Genomic DNA, 24,946 nt, shown 5'->3' on the forward strand with positions numbered 1-24,946 from the left:
CCCTACCTTAATACGGTCTGCAAACAATCTACGCCTATCTCTCTCTGGTATACAGTCGGGGGACTACGGTGTTTTGGACCTTGGTCCAAAAATTAAGTTTTAATCAATATAAATTCATCATTTAAACTCAAGACTTAGAGAAAATATAAAAATTGAGAAAAATAATATGAATTTTTTATTTTTCCAAAAATGACTTTTATTGACTATGAAAAAAAAATAGAAAAAAATTATTTTTATTTTTATTTTTTTTGTAAACCTCAATAAAATTTAATTTACTTTAGTGATTTAGAAAAAATACACTATTTTCCAAAAAAAATAAATATAAATTATTATTATTATTATTATTTAATAATCAAACATCTTAGAAAATATATGTTTTTTAAATTGTGTATATAAAAAATAACTAAAAATATGTCAAAATTATTTTTTTTAAATGATATATTTTTAGAATATATTTTTTAAAAAAATTAGTTTTCTAAAACTAATAAAATTTCAGAATAATTATTAAAAAAATAAAGATAAAAAAGTTTGTCAAATATTGTGGTAGAAAATACTCAAAATAGTTTTGAAAGGTATATTGGTCTCTTTACAATTTATATCATTCTCATCAATTATACAACTTTTATGGATCAAATTTTAATTTTTGGACCCAACTGGATCCAAAACACAATTATCCCTACAATTAGCCACCAAACAAACTACCGGTATGGTACCCCAAACAGACTTTTAAAAATGGGATAATTGTGTTTTAGGCCCAGGTGGACTTAAAAATGAAGGTTTGGTCCATAAAACTTATATAATTGATGGAAATGATATAAGATATCAAAAGATCAAAATACTCATTGACCTTTTATATAAGATTTTTTTGTCTTTATTGCACCACTATTCTTGCAATCATAATAATTTTATTTTAATAATTTGGATTTTTCATTGTTTTTTATAAATATTTGAAAATCAGTATTATTTTCTATTTTAAATTATAAATAACGAAAAATTACGTTCAATAAAGAATTAAAACCTTGTTTAGTATAATAATTCTATTCTAAAAAATGGTAATATGATTTATATTTTCTTTTTGAAAAAATATTTAATTAAAAAATGAAAACTATTTTTAAAAATAAAAATTAAAAACCTTGTTTAGTACTATTTTTTATATGAAAATAATAAAAATAATTAAATTTCATTCATTGATTATCCATTAAATTTTATCTTTGTTTATAATAAGAGTAAAAAGATTCAATATCTTTAAAAAATAAAAATAAAAAACAAAAAGTTAAAAATGAATAATACTTAATTGGGAATAGAAAAAAGAAAAAAACACAAAAAAAAAATTGAAATTTACACTCACTATGTGCCTATGTAGCGATTAAGAGTATTTTAGGGATTAATTAAAGATAATATCCTTCAATTTAATTCTTACACTTTATTTGGATCTTGGGCTTAAATGTACATAATATATGGACCTTTGGTCAATTTTTGGATCCAAATAGGTCCAAAACACAATTATCCCGAATGTTCACTATCCTGTGATGAGATTTTTATCTTTTTTAAAAGATAAAAATCTCATCACAGGATAGTGAACAGTCTTATGTTATTTAGCACAAACAAATTTTTTTTTTCCAAAAATATATTTGACAAATATTTATTGATATAGTTTTTTTGAAAAAAAATTTTAAAAATAAATTATTTTTTATTTTTTAGTATAAATTTTTAGATGTTTTAGATTTTTTAAATAAAATATTTTAGAAAACAATTAAGAAATATAAAAATATATCAAAAACTTTTACATTATATATAAATGACAAAAAAATAAAAATAAAAAAAAACCTATTTATGTGTTTGAAATGTTGAATTCCAAAATAAAATTTTATACCCAAAAACATTTCATAACTATTTTTAAAATATGACCAAAAATACCCCTATTGTCTGGACACAGTGAACTGGTGAAGTCCTTATCATCCCCCCTCTAGCGACGGCCCGGCATCAGCCTTGAGGCCTCTAAGGTGAAAAATGCTGGGGAGATCATTGACCTTCCAGAGCAGATAATGTGGCTTTTATGTGATTTGTAAGTTATAACTTACAGTCCCTTGCAGGTCTCATCTCACCAGTAATGTGCCATTTACATTACATGGACCCGTTGACCCAAAGTCTCAATTTATGGTAAAAAGATTGACCCAATATTTATTTCCACAACCTTCTGAAAATAACTAGACCTAACAGGCTGCATAAATAAAAATGGAAATCACAAGTTACAGTGGTTTTACTCTATATGTTTGTAGTGAAAGTGTTTTCTTAAAACCATTTTTAAAAAATATTTATCCCGAAAACACTATAAGTCATTTTTCAATATTACAAATGAGTTTTCTAAAATTTATCAAATAACTAATTTTTTTTTATTAAAAACACTTTTTAGGCAAAAACGCTTTTTAAAATCACTGTCAAACAGATTCGATATTGGCAATCTTATCATTGCAACTGTTGGTATTTATATAAAACTTTCCTCCCTGAACCAGAACACGTTTGGATTTGAGGCTTTCGTCGCAAGTATTTCAATGAATTTAAGCAAGGTAAGAGAGTGAATTACATGTGTCAGCAACTGGTATAAGATCCAAGTAGCATTTCATTCTCTGCTACTGCTATCTATATGCACCCCATGCTTCTTAGATAACAGTTTAGGATCATCCACCAATAAAAGAATTACAAAATAGAAACAAAAGAAATGAGATATTTTGGTGCAGCAAATTCCTTTTGGAGCAGCATTGCATACTTTACAGGGGTTGATTCGGCAGCATCCCAACCACTTCAATGATACCTTAATCTTTCTGTTTCTAAATTTTTACCTGTAGAAATATATGGGTCAGCACTAAAAAGAATTGCTTAAACCTCTATACTGGAGCTGATCAGAAAGAAACCAGAGGAAAAAGTAGAAGGCAATATCTTCTGCATCCACTAGCCCCTATGTCATGCTACAGCATCAGCCTGCCTTCTAGTCAATCGGGCATATATACCGTCTTTAAGGAGAAGCTCCATGTGACTCCCCATCTGCAGTTTAGGAACAGAAATAGTAGTTTATCCAAGAGTGGGATGAGCTAATGTACAACACAATCTAGCATCACAATATGCGAAAAGCCTTTACACTCCCAGCTCTATCCCAACCAAAGGAAAAAGTAGAGAGACCACCATTTTTAGGTAAAACCAACTTCAGAAGTTCAGTGACAATGTTTGGAAGTTCAAAATAAAACAGTTATAATACGTACCTCAACAATTCGGCCACCATCCATAACCACTATTCTATCAGCAGCTTGTATCGTAGAGAGTCTGTTGAAAGTGGGTGATCAACATTCAGACGAGCAAGTAGGATGTGCTTAAAGAGGAAGTGTCAGAAAACTCACCTGTGTGCAATTACTATGACCGTTCTCTTTGTCTTCAAGTCACTTCTGAGAGCACGAAGAACATTCTACATTGCAAAAACATTGAGTTAATAACTTCCAGTTTCCATGTGTTTTTTTAATGCCAAAAGTGGCTACCTTGACATTGTGTTCACTCTCTGCATCCAGTGCACTAGTGGCTTCATCAAGGACCAAAATGGTGGGATCCCTAAGAAGGGCTCGAGCAATAGCAATTCGCTGCTTTTGTCCCCCACTCAGTAAATCATTGTCAACAAGTGTCTTGTAACCATTAGGGAGTGACAAGATGAAATCATGGGCATATGCCTGCTTGGCAGCCCATTCCACATCCTTCTGCTTAATATCCCGGGTACATCCATAGCGTATGTTTGAACTGATATCCATACGGAAAAGTCGGGGTTCCTGTTAAAAATAGTTTAGTAAGAAAGGATGAGCTTATAAATTAAATTAATTTCACCACTCAGTAAACTAAATAAGAAGAACCTGTCCCACAAATCCAATTCTCTCCCTCAACCACTTGACGTCCAACTCTTGAAGGGGGAAGCCATCAATCAAAACCTACAATCAAAATAACAATTCTTAATGGTTCCAATAATAAACATCCAAATCCTAAGTATTTAAACTAGAAGCAAGAAAAGAAAGTAATTGAAGACTACAATTATCAGTACTTGCTATCCAACACTCTAGGAGAGAACCGGTTGATCTAAATCAAGAATTAAAAAGGTTTAATGAAAGGTTCAACTGCCCACAAAATATTTTACATAGAAGAAAAATTGCATAATCTGTCTAATAATGCATATAGTTTTTAATAATTAAAAAAAAAGTAGAAATTTGAGACAAACAAGATCCAAAACAAAAATTAAAATTTAAAAGACAAAATACTAACTTAAAAAGCAAAACAACCTGCTGCTGATCATATAGAAGAAAAGCCTTCAAACTTTCCTTTTAATGGTTGGTAATAGGTATTTCAAAATAATCTCAGTCCAAAAGAAAAACAGAAAAATATTTGATACCTCAAGACATCTGGAAACTTGCTCCAACAAAATATTTTTGGTGCCTCAAAATTTTTCCTTCAATTTTTAGCTGATGAAAAAATATAGCTAAGCATAATTTCAATGCAGCCACATTAATAGTCTTAGAGAGATTGGAATGTTTTGCTTCAATGCAAGGAATAAAATTTTACTTTTCTAATAGAAGGCCATCAATTACAAGATGAACTGTAACACTCTTGGCTCCAATTTCTGTATTCATCAAACATAAATTTAGCAGCTTTGCAGGTATGTGTAAGATTTTTAAGCAACTAGACATCAAATGACCTCAATGTGGACAAACTGGCACAGATTAACATGATCTTTAGCTCAATATTTTATCATTTTTCTCTAATATATTTACCAAATTACCATCACACCTGTTTCTTCCATATTTTAATTCAGAGACCAACAGAAGGCTAAAAGAAGCTCACCTGACCATCCGTTGGCTCATAAAGACGGAGCAAAAGATTCACTATTGTGCTTTTTCCACTACCACTAAGACCAACCTGACCAAAATTACATAAGTGGGCAGTTAATACTTATGCTCACTAATTAAAGAAGAAAACAAATAAAGAAAACAGTCTTACGATTGCAAGCACTTCATTAGGATGCACAGAAATGTTTACATGTTGCAGTACAGGTACCTGTTCAAATTTCAGATGTCATTTCCTCCTTTAACTTAGTGCTGAATTATCGTAAGCAAATACAAAATAATACAATTACAGGACAGAAAACATACCATTGCCCTTGAAGCATAATAAAAGGATACATTCACAAACTCAATATGTCCTAACAGTCTTTGTAACTTTAATCCTGTCATGAAATAAGAACTGAAATCATACTATTATACAAAGATTCTTTGTAACTTTAATCTTGTCATGAAATAAGAACTGAAATCATATTGATTATACAAAGATTGATAGCAAATGAATTAAAGTGCTACTATTAATATTCTATAGAAACAATATATGATATGCAGTTAAAGGCTGCAATCTTCATCCCCATATCTATTACAAAAACAGAAGTAAATCAAACTATTGAAATTTGGCATTCAAAGTTAGGGTTTTAATTTAGGAAAGTATTTTAGGAATAAAAAAGGAGAGATCATTTAGGATGATTCAGTTTCCTAATTTTAGGAGAGAATCAAGCTAGATTGATATTTTCTTATTCAGTCATTTGTGTATATATATGTGTATGGTGTGTACCTAAAAAATCAATAAAAGGAATTCAGAAATTCTTCATGGTATCAGTGCCAGTTTTCTGAAACCCTAATCCCTTCTGGCCACCTCTTATTCAGGCCATCATTCATTCCGGCCAAATCTCTCTGGCCATCTCTCAATCCGACCATCTCTCTCTCTAGCCATCTCTCATTTCGGTCATCAGTCCCTGTTCTCAGAGCCAAGGGAGAAAACGCTTTCCGATCGGTCGAATCGTCGTCTGAAAACATTCACCGCCGGTGACTTTTCCGGTGAACTTTTCCGACGAATTTTTCCGGCGACGGTTTTTTTTTTCCACACCGCAAGGAGCGGCTGGAGGAGATCTCCAATTTTTCCCAAAGCACCAAAGCCAGAAAACCATCCACGCGCTGGCTACGCGCGTTTTTCCGGCCGGCGACTGCATCTCACGCGCCGACGCGTGAGGGCGCGTGAGCCACTTTCCGGCGACGCGCTTCCTCCTCTAGCCTCGCCTGACGCCGACCAGCCACCCTTCTTACCTGTTTCTGCCATCCGAGCCCTGCACGTGCCTTGGGAAGTGTTCTTCTACCTTTCCGGTCCATGACAAAATACGGAATGGCATCATCACAAGTATCCAGCATCACGGCACCAGAATCAGGGGGCAGATCTGAAATTCCAAACCTTGGTGGCAGTGATTCCTCTCCTATTCTCATCACATGACACAAATTAAATGGCCATAACTATTTACAGTGGTCACAATCTGTGTTGCTGTTCACTTGCGGTAAAGGAAAGGATGAGTACCTCACTGGAGAAGCAGCCATGCCAGAAACTACAGAACCGGGTTTAGGAAGTGGAAGATTGAAAACAACATGATCATGTCATGGCTTATCAATTCCATGAACAATGACATAGGTGAAAATTTCTTGCTGTTTGGGACTGCAAAGGACATATGGGATGCAGCCAAAGAAACTTACTCAAGTTCTGAAAATACTTCAGAACTTTTTCAGGTTGAATCAGCCCTACATGACTTCCGCCAAGGAGAGCAGACAGTTACTCAGTATTACAACACACTCACAAGGTATTGGCAACACCTTGACTTATTCGAGACTCACTCATGGAAATGTTCTGATGATGCAGCAACATACAGGAAAATTGTGGAACAAAAGAGACTGTTCAAGTTTTTCCTAGGACTAAACAGGGAATTGGATGATGTTAGAGGCCGAATCTTGGGCATTAAACCCTGCCAAGTCTCAGGGAGGCTTTTTCAGAGGTTAGACGTGAAAAAAGTAGAAAGAAAGTGATGATGGGATCCAAAGAGCAACCTGCCCCAACATTGGATGCCTCTACCCTTGCTGCTCGGTCATTTAATAGTAGTGGTGGAGATCGTCAGAAACGGGATAGGCCTTGGTATGATTATTGTAAGAAACTAGGCCATTATAAGGAGACTTGCTGGAAGCTTCATGGCAAACCGACTAATTGGAAACCAAAGCCACGGTTTGACAGAGATGGCAGAGCACACGTGGCTGCCAACTCTGAGAGCACATCTGTTCCCGAGTCGAGTCCATTCAACAAAGAGCAGATGGAGATGCTACAGAAACTATTAAGCCAAGTTGGCAGTGGCAGTACTACCGGTGTAGCCTTCACTACTAATCGAGGAGGAATGAAGCCGTGGATAGTGGACACAGGTGCTTCTGATCACATGACAGGAGATGCTGTCATTCTTCAAAATTACAAGCCAAGTAATGATCATTCATCCGTCCATATTGCTGATGGTTCAAAGTCAAAAATTGCCGGGACAGGTTTTATAAAACTTACTAAAGACTTATATCTTGACTCTGTCCTCTATGTTCCAAACTTGGATTGTAATCTTTTGTCCATTAGCAAATTGGCCCGTGATCTCCAATGTGTTACTAAATTTTATCCAAACTCGTGTGTTTTTCAGGACTTGAAATCGGGGAAGATGATTTGTAGTGCTGAACTGTGTTCCGGGCTCTACCTCATCTCATGTGGCCAATTCTCAAACCAAGTCTCTCAAACAAGTTGCGTACAGTCTCAGAGTATGTTAGAGTCTTTTAATTCTGTGTCAAATTCTAAGGTCAATAAATTCAAGTCCTCAAGTCAGATAATGCAAAGAAATACTTTACTAGTAGTCTCAGTACTTATCTTCAAAATCACGGCATTATCCACATAAGTTCTTGCGTTGACACCCCACAACAAAATGGGGTGGCTGAACGCAAGAATAGACATCTCTTGGAGGTTGCCTGGTGCCTTATGTTTTCCTCTAATGTTCCAAACTATTTCTGGGGAGAAGCTATTCTCACAGCTACCTATTTGATTAACCGTATGCCATCCAGAGTGCTTACCTTTCAATCCCCACGTCAACTTTTCTTAAAACAATTCCCTCACACCCGTGCAGCCTCTTCTGATTTACCACTCAAAGTATTTGGTTGCACGGCATTCGTTCATGTGTATCCTCAAAATCGTAGCAAATTTGCTCCTCGAGCCAATAAGTGCATTTTCCTAGGGTATTCTCCAACCCAAAAAGGGTACAAATGCTATTCTCCAACCAACAAAAGATTTTACACCACCATGGACGTCTCTTTCTTTGAACATGTCTTCTTCTATCCCAAATCTCATGTTCAGGGGGAGAACATGAATGAACATCAAGTTTGGGAGTCTCTTCTTGAGGGTGTACCTTCTTTTCACTCAGAGTCACCAAATCCTTCCCAATTCGCGCCTACTGAGTTGTCCACACCCATGCCGTCATCAATCCAGCCAGCCCAGCACACAAATGTTCCTTATCCCGTGACCATCCAGTCTCCCATGCCTATTCAACCTGTAGCCCCACAACTTGCTAATGAGAACTTACAAGTTTACATCAGGAGGAGGAAAAGACAGGAATTAGAGCACGGATCACAGTCAACATGTGGCCAATATATTGACTCCAATTCAAGTCTTCCTGAAGAGAACATAGGTGAGGATAGGGCTGGAGAGGTGTTAATTCCCAGCATTGATGATTCTACTCTGCCGATTGCATTGAGGAAGGGTGTTAGGAGATGTACAGATCATCCAATTGGGAATTATGTTACGTATGAAGGGCTCTCACCATCTTACAGAGCATTTGCTACTTCTCTTGATGATACTCAGGTTCCCAACACAATACAAGAGGCATTCAAAATTTCAGAATGGAAGAAGGCAGTATAAGATGAGATTGATGCACTTGAGAAGAATGGGACGTGGACTATCACAGATTTGCTGGTTGGGAAGAGGCCCGTGGGGTGCAAGTGGATTTTCACCATAAAATACAAAGCAGATGGATCAGTCGAGAGATTCAAGGCTCGTTTGGTAGCTAGAGGGTTTACACAATCCTATGGGATAGACTATCAGGAGACTTTTGCTCCTGTTGCAAAACTAAACACTATTAGGATTCTTCTCTCATTGGCTGTCAATCAAGATTGGTGCTTGCAACAACTGGACATAAAAAATGCGTTTCTAAATGGTGACCTAGAAGAGGAAGTCTACATGGAAATACCACCTGGTTTCGAAGGAAGTATGACAAAGAATCAGGTTTGCAAACTCCAAAAATCCTTGTACGGCCTTAAACAATCTCCCCGAGCCTGGTTTGATAGATTCACAAAAGCAGTCCTTAAGCTGGGCTACAAACAAGGTCAGGCTGATCATACTCTATTTGTCAAGAAGTCTCATGCCGGGAAAATGGCCATATTGATAGTCTATGTCGATGATATTATTCTATCTGGGAATGATATGGAGGAATTACAGAATTTGAAGAAGTATTTGTCAGAAGAGTTTGAAGTTAAAGACCTTGGAAATTTGAAATATTTCCTTGGTATGGAAGTGGCTAGATCAAGGAAGGGAATTGTAGTCTCTCAAAGAAAATACATACTCGATCTTCTTAAGGAGACCGGTATGCTTGGATGCAAACCAATTGATACTCCTATGGATAGTCAGAAGAAACTTGGTATCGAGAAAGAAAGTACACCGGTAGACAAGGGGAGATATCAGCGGCTCGTCGGGCGCTTGATTTATCTCTCACACACTCGGCCAGATATTGGCTTTGCAGTGAGTGCTGTAAGTCAATTCATGCACAGCCCCACTGAGGAACACATGGAAGCAGTCTACAGGATTCTTAGATATTTAAAAATGACACCAGGGAAAGGTCTATTCTTCAGAAAGACAGAGAACCGTGACACTGAAGTATACTCAGATGCGGATTGGGCAGGAAACATCATTGACAGGCGGTCCACTTCTGGATATTGTTCTTTTGTCTGGGGAAATCTTGTTACCTGGAGGAGTAAAAAGCAATCAGTTGTAGCCAGAAGTAGTGCAGAAGCTGAGTACAGAGCTCTTGCACAGGGAATCTGTGAAGGGATTTGGATAAAAAGGGTTCTTAGTGAACTGGGACAAACGAGTTCATCTCCAATTCTAATGATGTGTGATAATCAGGCAGCTATAAGCATAGCAAAGAACCCCGTGCATCATGACAGGACCAAGCACGTTGAGATTGACAGACACTTCATTACAGAGAAGGTGACTAGTGAGACGGTTAAATTGAACTACGTTCCTACCAAGCACCAAACCGCAGACATCCTCACCAAAGCTTTACCTAAGCCTAACTTCGAAGACTTAACTTGCAAGCTGGGATTATATGATATATATTCTCCAGCTTGAGGGGGAGTGTTGAAATTTGACATTCAAAGTTAGGGTTTTAATTTAGGAAAGTATTTTAGGAATAAAAAAGGAGAGATCATTTAGGATGATTCAGTTTCCTAATTTTAGGAGAGAATCAAGCTAGATTGATATTTTCTTATTCAGTCATTTGTGTATATATATGTGTATGGTGTGTACCTAAAAAATCAATAAAAGGAATTCAAAAATTCTTCACAAACCAAGCACGAAAAGCAAAGCTCATGCTTGCAACACATTTCATTAAAATTCACAAACCCATAAAGAAAAGGTTCACAAACTGCTTGCCTTTAGATATGAACTGGTCACTAGGCAAGAGATCCATCAATTGGAAGACTTTTTCACTTGCCCCAACAGATTGCATCAATGATGACAAATTGTCCCCCACCCACCATGTTGAATAAATCAGCCACTCACTGTATAATATAAACTTTGTAAGTTGCTCTGCTGTTATATGACCAGCCAGAATAGACATTCCTCCTATCAGCACAGCAATAACCTATAAAATTAAATATGCCAATTAAAGCAGAAGTCAACTTATAGGTATTAAACAAAGAGGTCATTTTTTACAGTGACTATTGTACATAGCTTGCTATGTCAATAGGATAATATAGAGTTACCCATTTGACCTTGGTAAGCAAAAGATGCATTAGCAAGCATGGTTATTGTAAAAATGTTTCAACAAAATAAATAAAATCTAGTTTGTGAAATGCAAACCCAAAAACTGGCAGTTCATGTTAAATGATAATGATATTTGTGTATCCTCTGAAAATCCTATTCAGTAGTTAGAAATTTTCTTAAAAAGAAAAAAGATCATATTGGAAACAATGAAATTGTTTTGACAACTTTAGAAATGGTGAAACCTGTGTTGAGTGATAAAGAGTGTTGAAGCTCAGGTTCCACAATCCATATGCAGCACTTTGCCGCAAGCTTATATCAGCTATTTTTCCCAGCCACTGCTTGTACCTATCCAACATAGCAGGAAAGTAATATATACCTTCCAAAATCACTTAGGTATTGAACAAATGTGTGTTTGCTTATGTACATGATTTCTTCTTCCTCTTCCTTTTTTTTTTTTTTTTTTTTGGTGCAGATTATCCCTGCAAAGGAAATCAAAAGTGCAGAAATATAGATTACTGATGATAGTGGCATTTGCTACCTTCCAACTTCTTGTTCCTCTGTTCCATAAACACGAACAGTTCTCATCAAAGAGAATGTTTCCTGGGCAACCTATTAATTGAAGTAAAATTCTTCATTATATAAAAATCACAAATCCTCCATATCCACTTAGATTACTTATGGATAAGCAGTCTCATCTACCTCATTAGCAGAAGCAGTGAACTCTTGGATTAATTTTGCTGCTTTCTTCTGGTACCTATACAAGAAAAATGACAAAAAGGAAAAATACCAGAAGGCACAGCAAGAGAACATTTGAAAGTTTTAAGACTTATAAAAAGAAACAAAAGGAAAAAAAAAAAAAAAGATGACATGGTATTTCAAAACATCAAACAAAGACATGTTCTTTCCTCCACAATATATCATATATAATAAACAATGAGATGCAGCATGATTTCCTAGAGCAAGTGGTTTCTATATCTTGAAAGAAAACTAAAGAGTACAGATGTGGTTAGACTATCCAAAACTTGGTTATTTATTCAAGCAACAAGCCAAGAAGATGAGATTCTAAAATCTCATAAAGCGTAGCACATAAGACTAATTTCTGGAAGATTGACCAAAACATTCCACCTTTATGCAATTATTTAAGCATGTAGTAAAGGAAAACTACACTGCTGCACTCAAAAAGCCTTTAATGAACCCTGTGTTATGAATGGAATGTAATGCCCTTTGGGCTTAATAATGAACCCTCTAAATTGCAGAATATAATGAATGAAATTTTTAACCCTTATTCTAACTTCCTCATTGTTTATATTGATGATATTTTGGTTTTTTCCTCATCAATAGAAGAACATTTGAAGCACCTTAACAAGTTTATTCAAACAGTCAAGGATAGTGACTTAAGTTTGTTGGCTTCCAAGATCAATCTTTTCCAGACTAGGATTAGATTTTTAGGACATCAAATTTAACAAGGAACCATAACCCCAATCCAAAGAGCAATTTGGTTTGCTGATAAGTTTCCTAACAAGATTAAGGATAAGAAAAAAGTACAACATTTCTTAGGAAGTCTTAATTATGTATCGGATTTTATCAAAGTCCTAAGCAAGATATGTGCCCTGTTAAGACAAAGACTTAAAAGGATTCTCTTCCATGGACCACAAAGCATACTAGAATTATTAAACTTATCAAGACTACAGTTAAGACTTCACCTTGCCTAAACATAGCCAACCCAAAAGCTTTTGAGGTTTTTGAAACAGATGCTTTAGAAATATGGTATGGTGGAATCCTTAAGCAAAAGGATGGAGATAAGGAAAGGTTAGTAAGGTTTACTTCGGGAACATGCAACCAAGCCCAACTCAACTACAATACCGTCAAAAAGGAAATTTTAAGCATTGTTTTATGCATCTCAAAATTTCAAGATGATCTTTCTAACCAAAAGTTTTTAATCCATGTTGACTACAAATCAACAAAATCAATTTTGTAAAAAGATGTTAAAAATATAACTTTTAAATATATTTTTGCTATATGACAAACGATTTTAAAAATCTTTTTATTTTAACGATTTTAAGTATCTTTTTATTTTCAAATTGAATATATTAAAGGAGAAAACAACTCAGTGCCTAATTTCCTAACCTATGAACTTTTGAAGGATTCATGAGACTGACCCCTAAAAAAGCAACCAAGTCATCTAAATTAACTCCCCAATCTTCTAAGAAAGTTCAGATCTCTTTAGAGCAACCTAAGGAAACCTTTCCTGAAGTCTCAAAAGGAAGTAGCTTAGAGTTTATCAAGTTTTAAGAATCAAGTTGCAGTGGTTCCCAACCCCACCCCAATTTTCCAAAAATCTCATTTTTGGCATAAGGATTTTAAGCAGCCTATTATGGTTATTGAGAGAGAATTTTTAAACAAAGATCCAAGAGAGATTGCTAAGAAAACCTTTTGTAAAAATTTTCATTATCGCTCCAATGATCTCTTTAAAACTTAGCAATTTTATGAACTTATCTTAATTGATATTGACTTTGTCGAGAATAATCATCACCCATATAAATTTGATAATTCGAAGTTTGGATACTCCACTTGTCATGTCCTTAAGATCCTTACAATCTCTCAGTGGGGACCAAATTCTAACACCCTAAGAGAATTTTCTCAACCATATAAGCCAAGATTTTATAATTACTGAGATTACCAAAGAGCCTAATATAATGCTTTCTTCATTCAAAACAAGAACCTTTGTCATTCATGGATGGTCTATTTTCAATCCAAATTTAAGCTAAACCTACCATATTGGTCCAACAGTTGGTGGTGCTATTTTGGTCCAACCACTAAGATTCTTCCAAAACCCATCCTTCAAGATTTTAAAGCCTTTCAAGAAAATTTTGTTCCTCCCAAGGAACTCTCAGTGTTTCCTTAGATATATTTTTTTTTCAATGAATTTGATTTAGCCTAGATAATCCAATGGGATTATGCTATCATTGAAGAAGCTTTAGTAGTGCTCCCTTTCCTAAGAAGAACTTTTCAAACCAAATGGTGGGATGATCTAAAAAATGATGCTTCAATACCAATAGTCTAGAAGTATTTTCAGTCTCACTCTCAGGTTCCAAGATTGGAAGACATGTCTCAATTCCTTATTAAGAAGCCGCAAACCCAAGTCCAACTTGTAGTCACTAAGACTTTGAAGGAATATCTTACAAACTACAAAATCAAAAAAGGAAGAAGATTCGCCTCACCCTTTTAGTCGAAAGTAAGATGTGACTGAATCATTCGGATAAATAAGACATTATTCATTTCGAGGATGCACTATTCATGTCAAAAGAATCTTAATTGTTCACTCACATGTGTACTATTCATGTCAAAAGAATTTTCACTGTTCATTCACATGTATACCATTCATCTCAAAAGAATCTTCACTATTCACTCACATGTGATCTTTAAGATTTGTATTTAAGACTCTTGTAAGGGTTAGAAAAGCCCATCAGCAATTCTTCCCCCCTTCTTTCTTTTTCCCTATCCCCATTTCTTTCTCCATCTCCCTTAAATGTAATCAAAGGAGTTTTTGGTCTAGAAAAGTTCTATGTGTGTGAGTGTAAGTTATCTCTCCATGTAAGTTTGTTATTTTATGATATATTAAGATGTTTTTCTATTCAAGTTTTGAATCTTGTTTTCATTTTCTTTAAAGTTCTTTAAAGATCTTTTAGCCACATTCACTATGTACCACATTGTCTTGGGTGCTTGAGGGTATCAGATCCATGGAAATGGTTATTAAGTTTGCTTTAGGATTTCATCTATCCTAAGAGTAATGGTTTGCCTAAAGGCGATCCAAAGGAGCTTGTTTTAGACGAAGGAAAAGGTGTTTGAGGGTAGGATTTCTGGTGATTACTTAATTAGACTTGGAAATCCATGAATAGGCTCTAGATTAAGTTTTGAAATGAGTTCAATATTCAAATCTATGTCTAGGAGATCCATAGATCCTCAAGATACCATTGTTAATGATGAAAAGGTAAACTTTTCTCACCTCCAAAAGGATTTAGATGATTGGAAACTACCTAAGATTTCTAACCAAGAAAAATATAAGGATCGACCAAGTTTTTCTCTGATTAGACAATTAAGACAATTGAACAAACCATAAGTTTAGAACAAAATCAAAGTATAAAACTTTTGAATAGCAGATTTATAGAAGGACATAAGAAAGATTATAATTTTATACATCTAGGAATGATCTAAGAAGTTACTAAGTCTTTGGTCAAAATAGCTCTAAACACTTCCATCGCAATGTGCTTAAGAGATAATAAACATCTTGATTATAAAGATTTTGTTATAGAGCAATCCAGGTAGGATTAAATGATGGACCAACTTGTTTTAAGTGTTTCCCAAACTTCGAAGTAAGATTAAGGGATGTATATATAGACACACATTCGACCAAGATTAGCTACTAAAAACTCAGTAGAAAAAAGTGAAGCAAGGATAGCATGGTCTATATGATTGATAGGGGCTTTGTATGGTTACCATAAGTCATTCAATTGAAACAGAAGAAAATGAATAATTCTTGCATAGTTGAGACATTTTGAAGAAAGAATGGGAACTTCCGATTCTTGATTTACCATGATTCAAACCATTAAAAAGAATTTATACCCCCTCTTTTCCATACAACCACAATGTCAACAAAATTTTGGAACCAAAAATGATGTTAATGAGAAACTCTAAAATTGCTCATAAATGGGTAAAGACCACTAAGAAAAAAATCATGGAGTATTCCGGCATCTTGATATTATGCAAGAATTGGTAATAGTAAAATAGGTGGTCATGTAACAACACTATGATGGTATTTTGGTGCTCCTATTGTCATGAAGAGGTGTTACCATTGAAAGAAAGAACTAATTTTCATTTATTATACTAAATCATGTACATCATTGCTGAATAATTCTCTTAGTTCAGGAAAAGGACAATAATTTTTTTAATAAAGAGAAAAATAGAATATTCTCCTAATTTAAAAGGAAAATATGATCAGAAAGCTGAAAGAGAAAAGAAGAATTACATATTACAAAAAATAAATGTCATTCTATCATAAATAATAGAGAGGAGGATGTCCAAATCTATAGTGCCACCGAGTTAGGGATACTGCTAAAGATATTACATATTGTGGATATGATACCAAACTAAACATGTGCTACATTCTTCTCACACTCTCCACCAATCATCTTCCTCCCACAAAGATCCAGTCATATATGAGAAGGCTCCAAGATCAATTAAGGATGTCATAGAATCACAAGGAGAAAAATAATATGGTCATAGTACCAAGAGAAGCAATGGGGGATGGATTGACTAGCTGGTTACCTTGAGTAAGAGATTGATTTGAATCTCCATAGGAGAGCACAAAGACAGTTCCAGTACTCTCATATGCAGGAGTCACTAATATAGATAGACCGTTCCCAATATTAAAATAAGTCTGATTAGTCCAATCTGGCTCACAAAATTTCACCTAATACTTCTCAAGTGGGTGATTACTACACCCATGGTAATTGCAAAGAAATCGGCCTCCACCAAATCCTTGACCATGTCTGAAGTTTCCTCTTCCAAGACCACCGTAAAAGAAGAGTGTAGAGCCTTTTTGAGAGATTGCCTCACAGGCTAAGAAAACAAAGGAAGATAACCCTGTTCTTTAAGACGAGCATATGCATCATTAAATGATGACAACTCTGCTTCTGTAAGGATGCTATTTTTGGAACTTTCATATACTAGAACTAGATTGGACACAAATTTTTCTGCTCTGAACTCTTCTCTACATTTACAAAATATCTCAAGATTATTGATGAGAGAATGAAAGACAGCTAGGAAAACATTGAGTTCTTCACACAATCCTTCTAGGATCCCATAGTGTTCACTCAGATTTATCACCCTATTGACAACCAAAGCATGCAGAATATATCATAAATTTTGGAAATATTCTGAGCCTGACCTTGCTTGTCTTAGTGCATTTTGCCTTGTTCTGTTGATGAACATAGCAGTAGATGTTATATGAGACTCCATAATATTCCAGAAGCAAGTCATCACCATTGTGTTTTCTTTTCACCAAAAAGTAAACTCCTTTAAATCTTTAGACAATAATAACTTACTGAAATATTTCTCCTTGCCCTGTACTATCACATAGATCTCAACAGCTTTTGACCATAAAATAGAATTGGTTATATTAAGTTTAACTACTATAATAGAAATGCCAGCTCCAGAAGAGACCATAGATGTCATAGTCATAAAAGAAAATACCAACGATAAAGAAGGAAGGACAGAGAATTTAGAAACTGATGGCTAGGTGATGAAGGTTTAAGGCTCTGTGTATAGAGAGACTAGGAACAGTGACTTTGGCATGGTGGTTGGAGGCTTGGAGCAGCCTTAGGTTTGAGGCCTGCGCTGCTACCATGTTAAAAGAAATAATTGATCTTTGTGTAGAAATTGGGTTGTTGAATGCAAGGTTTGAAAAAGGTTTCTCTCTCTTAATTTTTCATTGATACGAAGAAATGTCTAGATCTTGATACAATTGACTCTCTAATATCACTTCCTATAATTATGGTGGCTACTTTACAAGAATAATAAACTGATTTCTAAACAGATGATATAAAATATTTACACAATATTCAAAATATTTACACAATATTCAAAATAATAAACTATCCTAAAGAGTCTCTAACACTTTGTCCATTATTATAAATCAATTACAGTATTTCTGCTAATTCAGAAAAGAAAATTAAAATATTCTCTTATCAAAGAGTAATCCATAAATAATAGAGACAAAATAAGATAAAATAATCTCTAGTTTCATCAACTAGTAAAATAGTCATCTCAAAACCATCTCAAGACATATAGTAATTAATAAAGCAAAAACAATATTACTATATAAGTATATATAAATTGATAAAATGGTATTTTTATCTTGATCATCCTTACAGCCTTGTCCCTGATTCTAAATTATTAAGGTCCACTAATTTTTATAAGGAACCTGTTTCTCCATTCCACCTTATCAAACTCAATATCTTACAGGTTTCCACTCCACCTTATCAAATTCAATATCTTCTCTAATGTCATAAGACATCATGTTTTCACTAAACCTCTGCCTATTCTCTTTTTGCCTCCTGATCATCAGTGTAATGCCTTCAACTTGAACTACACTTCTAATAGAACGTCATTAGACATAACACACAACTAAAGCATCTATTCCAACTTTTTCTCATCTTTTCCTTAATCGTTATTATCCATGCTTTCCCACAGTGCATCTATTTCAAGTATCATTGCTAATAGAACCAGTCATTGGCCTTTAGACACATAAACAAACCACCTGGTCTCTGATCTCATCTCTGTTGGTTATGCCTAATATTTCCCATAGTTTGATTCATTTCTAATTGAGGATATGCATAAACAGTTCTCAGTAAGGCAGATACAAGTTTGGGACAAGAAAACTTGCATGAATCATAAAACTAGGAACTATATGAAGTCTTACCTGCCATATAATAGCATAATTATTAACAGAGTAGAACATATCATCATTGTACATAAACCAAGCGGCCATGACAAGACTAGCAAGTATATCAACGCGCCTGTCCCCTAAAAAGGATAATAGAAAAACAAGTTAATTTCTTAAATTGTTGGCGAACTAAACAGTAGAACTAGTAATTATATTTGAAAAGCAACCTGAAGAACATTGCGCAGAATAAGATTAAGATCATTTCCAATAACACGTGACACTTGCTGACAATCTGCCCCAAGCCTACTGGTCAAATCACCAACAGTTTCATTGTCGAAAAAGGATATGTCCTGTATAGGAGGCAACACCAATATAAATTAATTAAGACACCAAGAAATTTGGTTATATATAGTTCACATAAAAATGCACACAGAAAGAAATGTATCAGAAGAGTACTCTTTAAATATTTCAGAACCTGAAAAAGTAGAGCAGAATATAAGGTTTCCCTCATTCGCTTGACCTGCAGAATGTTATTGAAACAGCAATCAGTATCAAAGTTATTCCTTCTTTTTTTTCAAAATTTAAAATACAATGTTTACACAAGAAAACTTCGTAAGAGGGGTCTTCAGTTGAAGAAAGCACTAGTTTTGTGCAGTTTGCATGCAACAGCCATAAAACAAGCATGACAGTGGCATATGTTGGTTAGTTCTAGGACGAGAAAGAACCCTACAAATAATCTGGACATCCACATACCCCAACACAGTGTATAGGACAAATCACATTCGAACTCTTTCAATCCATCCAAGCAAATTTCAAAAGGTGGACTAGGTAGAGAGTCAATATAAAATACTTAAGTCACTATTCTAAAGGCAGCTGCATACACATCTCATATCATGGGGGTACATCATTGTTTTCTAAATAATGAAAGTCTCGAAAGGAAAAAGGGGGGAAAACATGATATGGAAACTCACAAGGATCATGTTTGCTATGCCAAAGCAGCAACCTCGAAGACCACTGAAGTTCAAATAAACATAGCATGGGGTCAGCAGCTCTGTCACATTGTCCAAGCAGATGGCCGAATTCCACTTACAAATGTACAAAATTGGATATGAAAAAAATGTTTAAAACCATGAACATAAAATGACATGCATTTACTTTGAAATATCATATTTGTAATGCATGTTTTCAGCAAGAAAACATATGCATGGGAATAAGAAAACCTCATGCTTGGTCATTCATCAGTATTTTTATGTAATAGAAAGGTCCTTGAATTGAGATTGAGATTGAGCCTTAACTGACTTCCTGAAGACTCCAAACAACCATTTCTCAATTCCCATTATGGGTATTAAAAATAAGATGCTCTCGTCCAAACTCATCAACCAACATACTGGCAAATCATTCCCATATTGCATATTCATTCCTAAACATTCTACTAGATGCAACTTTATTATCCAATCAAAGTAAATTAAGTACTCAAAGCATGATAATAATAGTGGTGACAAATCATTGCCCAGCCTTGAAAATATCCTATGCCTGCATAGACATGTCAACGCTCCCCCAGATATAAATCTCTGGCATTGAGTTACCTAGCAATGGTAAGCCATGAAGAATAAAAGATCAAAAACATATGTAAAGTTGCCACTATACAAGAAGAAATGGTTGTAAACCCCAAATTTAGCATTACCTACAGTCCAACCCATGTCCAATGATTCAGTCCTTGACCCATAGGCAAATGGATTGTAAGGATTTTTTTTTTTTCCCTTTTCAAAAGATGAACCCCCTAGAAGCGTTTGAGAGAGAAAATTGACAACTATTTGGTTCTCATTCCAATTAAATCCAAACAATTTTTAGAATAAAAGATATTCATGCTACTTTGTTGCAGGTAGATCTCTCTTTGAAATGAAAATAATATATTTAACATTATCAAATCATAAATCATTATTAACTCAAAACTTTTTGAATATTCAAATCACAAAATGTTTGAATTATCATTTTTAAGCTACCTACTTTTCTAGTCACTTATTAGAGCTTCAATTGTTAGGCAGTGGACCCATAATATATATCATGCTAACATCCTCCTTTACATGTAGTCTCATACCCACATGAGGAAAGATGAATAGACAACCAAGAGAATCACAAATTTGTGATCATGCTAACACCCACGTTTATGTGCAGCCTCATACCCACACATGGGAAGACACGTTGACAGATAGGTAAATCACCCTCACGCGCAGTCTCATACCCTCATATGGATGGTATGAGACAACCACACAGCTAAACAAATCACAAATTTGCAATCACGGTCCCAAATGGAGAGACAACCACACAGCTAGACAAATCACAAATTTGCGATCACAAATAGATAAATGGGACGAAGACACAAACTTGAAACTTCTAGTTAATCAAAGTCTATTATCATGTTAAGCTACCAAACTTGAAACCACCCAAAAATAAAATTTAAAATAGAAACTTGAATTACACAAAACCCGTAACTAAAATATACAAGATAATATTTCAAAGAAGGCAAAAGTTGCAACTCTGCTTCCTTTAATTCCATAATATTTCTTTCCAATTTACCCCCTCTCTTCTCACTCTTGTACCAACCAAGATGTCACCCCACACCTGAGGTGTTGCTCAAGGATTTAGGGTTTCTCATCAAATGGTACACGATAGCCTTATTGCATCAGTTTACTCATACGCATAATCCTTCCATCACTTACCCAAATTTGGCATGTTTGCCCAAGGTTTCCCCTAATAATGTTTCGATGATACCAAAACAAGGTTAAAGTACTAATGGTTCTATTAAGTTTAATGTTTAAATTTTTAAGGAAATTAAAACAAGTCAAGTGCCAAGCAAGGACAAATTAGAATCGGGATGAAGACCTGGTTGCATTGAAGATCCCTAGGAACTTTGTGTAATTACATTTCATGGTGCACTAGAATTATTTTATTTAATCCATGCACTTAAACATTTTTTAACTCATCCATATCCTTCAAATTAGAATCAATTTTAGAAAATGGATGAATTCAGTTTTAAATGAAACCCGAACTCCAAAGTTCTCAAAATCAATTTTAAAGGGCTTTATCAAATGTGTTGGAAGCATAGTTATTGTTCATCATTCACAAATTGGTCTTAAACTTGCAAAATCATAAAATATTCAAGGAACAAGGGAACCAGTCAACCGATTGGAATCGATTGGTCGAGAGTGCTGAAATGGGACTTCTTGGCAGTGCTTACTGATTGAGGCCTGAACCTCAACCAGTCAAACCGAATTCTTAATCAGTCGAGCATTGTAACCTAACGGTTACCTGAAATTGTATTAAGTGCTTAACAACTAGTCAACTAATCCAATTGGAAGTTCAACTGACCGAACCTTGACTGTGCTTAACAACTATTTTGAGCTTCCCACCTGTATATATGAGCTCAAACTTGCATTTACTGATATAGAGAGCATTATGTATTTATTTTTTACCAACAAAAAAGCAATCATAACTTGTTTTCTAGTGCATTTGATCATCAACTTGCAAACCCATACTGCCCCTTATTTCAATTCTAGTGTCTATTGTAATTTGTGAACAAAACTTTAATAGATTTATTCTTTCATTTGAGAACCTTGAGAAAAGAATTCATGTGTGATGAGTCGCTTAAGGAAGCACTGTAAAGGGTTCATTAGAACCACAATCCAATTGTATGAAGCCAAAGGCTTAGGTTGAAGCCTTGAAGGAGTGGAACCCTCAACTTGGTTGGTTGAAGATTGAAAAGAGTGGACGTTGGCTGGGATTGGGCCAAACCATTATAAACTTGTGTTTACATCTCTCCTCCTTTCTTTGTATTTACATTATTATTATTGATTTAAATGCTTGTTATCACCTACTCTTGTCATTTGCATTCATTAAATTTAGATTTTGTAAAAAAATTTACCACCACCCAATTCAACCCCCACCCCCTTTTAAATGATTTACTTGGGTTGGATTATTTAGACTTCACACATCATTCTATGGCAATCTTGTATGCACCTCTTCTAGTATCAAAACAAACAATTATACACAAACATACACAAGGAAAATGATTTTTTTATAATATTACTTAAAAAACTTATAAAGCCTGGAAATGTTTACATGTACATGCAGCTAAAACTTTAACATACACACACACACATGTCATGCAAATAATTGCATACAAAGAATTTGATCAAAGTTGAAGAACATGCACTCAAGTGATATCTTAGACTAACATGGAAATGAGTTCATCATGCCATGAATCAAAAGAGAGACAAGTGAAGTCAATCTAAACATTTATACAAACACAAATTTAAATAATGAAAGTAATATAGAAGGGGAGAAATGACCACCTGGTGAAGACCAAATAGACAAGATTAGTAATCTCCTCAAAATAAATCTATTCGCTTCCCTCTTGATGCATATCTCTCTCTCATTTGGTTTTTATTCTCTCTCTTTCTGATCTTCTTTTTCCTACTCTCTCATGGTCAGGTATAGCAAAAGGAAGAAGATGGAAGACTAGAAAACAAGGATACTCTTCAGTTCTTCAAAACTTAGAGATAAGAATTACTCCCAAAATTAAATTGTTATGAGGTTAGGAGTGTTCTTTTAGTTTCTTTGTTCTAAGAAAGCATAAATATTTGGGTGTAAATGAAAATTGTAAGTCAAGTATTTAAAGGGTCTTATAATTTAATCCTTGGAGGTTATAGTGGGTATGAACTGTATGGTGACACGCTAAGAATAAATTAGTGGATTACAAGGACCCTATATATATATATATATATTATACAAAGAGATGAATGCAAGACTGTCATATCAATTTCAAATTAAGGAATGAGCAAAAAAAGGAGTCTAGAGAAAGAGATTCAGGCTATGGTTAGCACTTTAGAGAAGAAGGACCATACAAAATTTTAACCTGCATATTCCTGAAGCAAAACATAGAAAAACCAAGAGACCAACATTCCGGTGGAACACCACAATTTCACCACTCTGTGCAGAGAAGATTGATGCTGTCAAGAAATGAGGTATGGAGATCTCTGAAACCTGAACCAGAAGAGGGCAATTTAAGCAAGTTAGTAAAGAATATGAAAATGAGCAGGAAGTTCTTGCTCATTTCCTGCTAATATAATTCATAATAAAAAGATTTCAACACAGTTTGACACAAAGCCTGGTACCATTTGGCATGACCTACATCCTACTCCTAGTGCCAAATGGATCTGTCAGTGAAGTAGGAAACCAAATTTCTTTTCTAGAACACTACTTTGATGCGACCGCAGTTAGTTAACTTTAAAGGCTGTATTTCTTTTCACTTTTCATGTTGCTTTGCCACTTTCTCCGAGCATTTGAAGGATTTGCTCCCGACAGTGATTTGGAAATAAATGATTTGCACTAGTGGGTATGTTTGGTAAGGAAACTAACATCACATCGAACGAGAAGTAGTGATGTTCATCTTTCAAATATAATATGTACAAGACGTTCGTACTCTAATTACTATAACAACAATTTCCCAGTTCCCATTTATAATATAATGCTCTAATCACTATAGAAGGAACAGGAACGAAGAAAAAACACGCACCGCAGCGAGAACTAAGGCGGAAAAGGCAGCAAAGATGATCCATCGATCTTTAGCAACCAAGTCCCACATCCGTTGAAGTGCACGCAACACAGTCACCGGCTTTGCCGTCATTATGAAGTCCGCATGATCAGATAAGCTCCACCAACTTCCACCGGGCCAAATTGATCGAATAAAATGGACCAATTCTCGGAACCTCTCGGGGAACTCAACCTGGTCATTCTCAGACCCTTCCGGATTGCTATTATGCACGGAGAATCCATTGATAGACGCCGATTTGGGAGTAGAAAAGGAATTGAGGCGGCAGTTAGGGGGAGAAGTGCATTGAAAGAAAGGGAGCTTGGTATTGGTGGTGAAACGGGAAATGCCGTGGATAGTATTGTTGATGAAGGCGTGTTTGCGGTGAAAAGGAGAGCGAAGGGGCAGAGCCATGGATGGATTACCCAGAGCCATAGCCATAGCCATAGCCATTGCAATAGCAATAAGCAGAGGGTTCAACGGATAAAGCTAATCGGTGGAGTGTAATTTCTGCGCCATATGTTTGTAATTTTGCGCAGAGGAGACAATAGAGGTGTTGGTAGTCAAGCACGTCACGTTTGGAGGCCCTGATAAAATCCTAATTTCACGACAAGCCTCCCGAAATGCTCCCGGCAAAGTTCCTCGAAAATTAAATTGCCTCCCTTTCTAACTTTTTTTCTTTTTTTTTCTTCCTTGTTTTTTTTAATTCATTTTTCTTCTTGGACGACTAAGGATGAAAATTTCTTAAAAAGTTAAAAATAAAGATTTCGAACTGTTGACATAGATTCTACGAAGTGTTTCTAATTTTTCTAATACTTAATTTTTTTTAAATATTAAAAACGTTAAAAATACTTTTAAAAATCATTGTCAAACACACTTTACAAAGTCGGTTATGATATTTTTAATATTTAAAGAATAAAAATTTTTAAGTATTAAAAATATTTAAAATATTTTTTAAAATTATTGTCAAATCT

At 34.9% G+C, this 24,946-nt stretch overlaps 1 protein-coding gene across 3 annotated transcripts; it reads right to left on the reverse strand.

Moving 5' to 3' along the window:
• Positions 1–2,525: 2,525 nt before the first annotated feature.
• Positions 2,526–24,561, reverse strand: LOC117917377 (ABC transporter B family member 26, chloroplastic). Of its 3 annotated transcripts, XM_034833641.1 has the most exons (19): positions 23,958–24,561; positions 23,298–23,425; positions 19,354–19,396; positions 18,858–18,902; positions 18,610–18,732; positions 18,419–18,522; positions 11,638–11,692; positions 11,477–11,547; positions 11,181–11,283; positions 10,606–10,816; positions 5,178–5,251; positions 5,026–5,082; positions 4,870–4,944; positions 3,891–3,965; positions 3,528–3,809; positions 3,393–3,457; positions 3,258–3,318; positions 2,913–3,042; positions 2,526–2,840 (listed from the first exon to the last, which is right to left on the reverse strand). In XM_034833641.1, the coding sequence occupies exons 1-18, from the start codon at positions 24,423–24,425 to the stop codon at positions 2,962–2,964; spliced, it is 2,121 nt and encodes a 706-aa protein (XP_034689532.1). In that variant the 5' UTR covers positions 24,426–24,561; the 3' UTR covers positions 2,526–2,840; positions 2,913–2,961. The 3 variants fall into 3 exon arrangements, with proteins under 3 accessions (XP_034689532.1, XP_034689521.1, XP_034689540.1); XM_034833630.1 differs by having other exon boundaries at positions 2,526–3,042; XM_034833649.1 differs by lacking the exon at positions 23,958–24,561 and having other exon boundaries at positions 2,526–3,042; positions 23,287–23,416.
• Between the last annotated feature and the right edge of the window lie 385 nt (positions 24,562–24,946).

The sequence above is a fragment of the Vitis riparia genome, chromosome 1 (genome assembly GCF_004353265.1).
Source record: "Vitis riparia cultivar Riparia Gloire de Montpellier isolate 1030 chromosome 1, EGFV_Vit.rip_1.0, whole genome shotgun sequence".
Classification (NCBI taxonomy): Eukaryota; Viridiplantae; Streptophyta; class Magnoliopsida; order Vitales; family Vitaceae; genus Vitis; species Vitis riparia.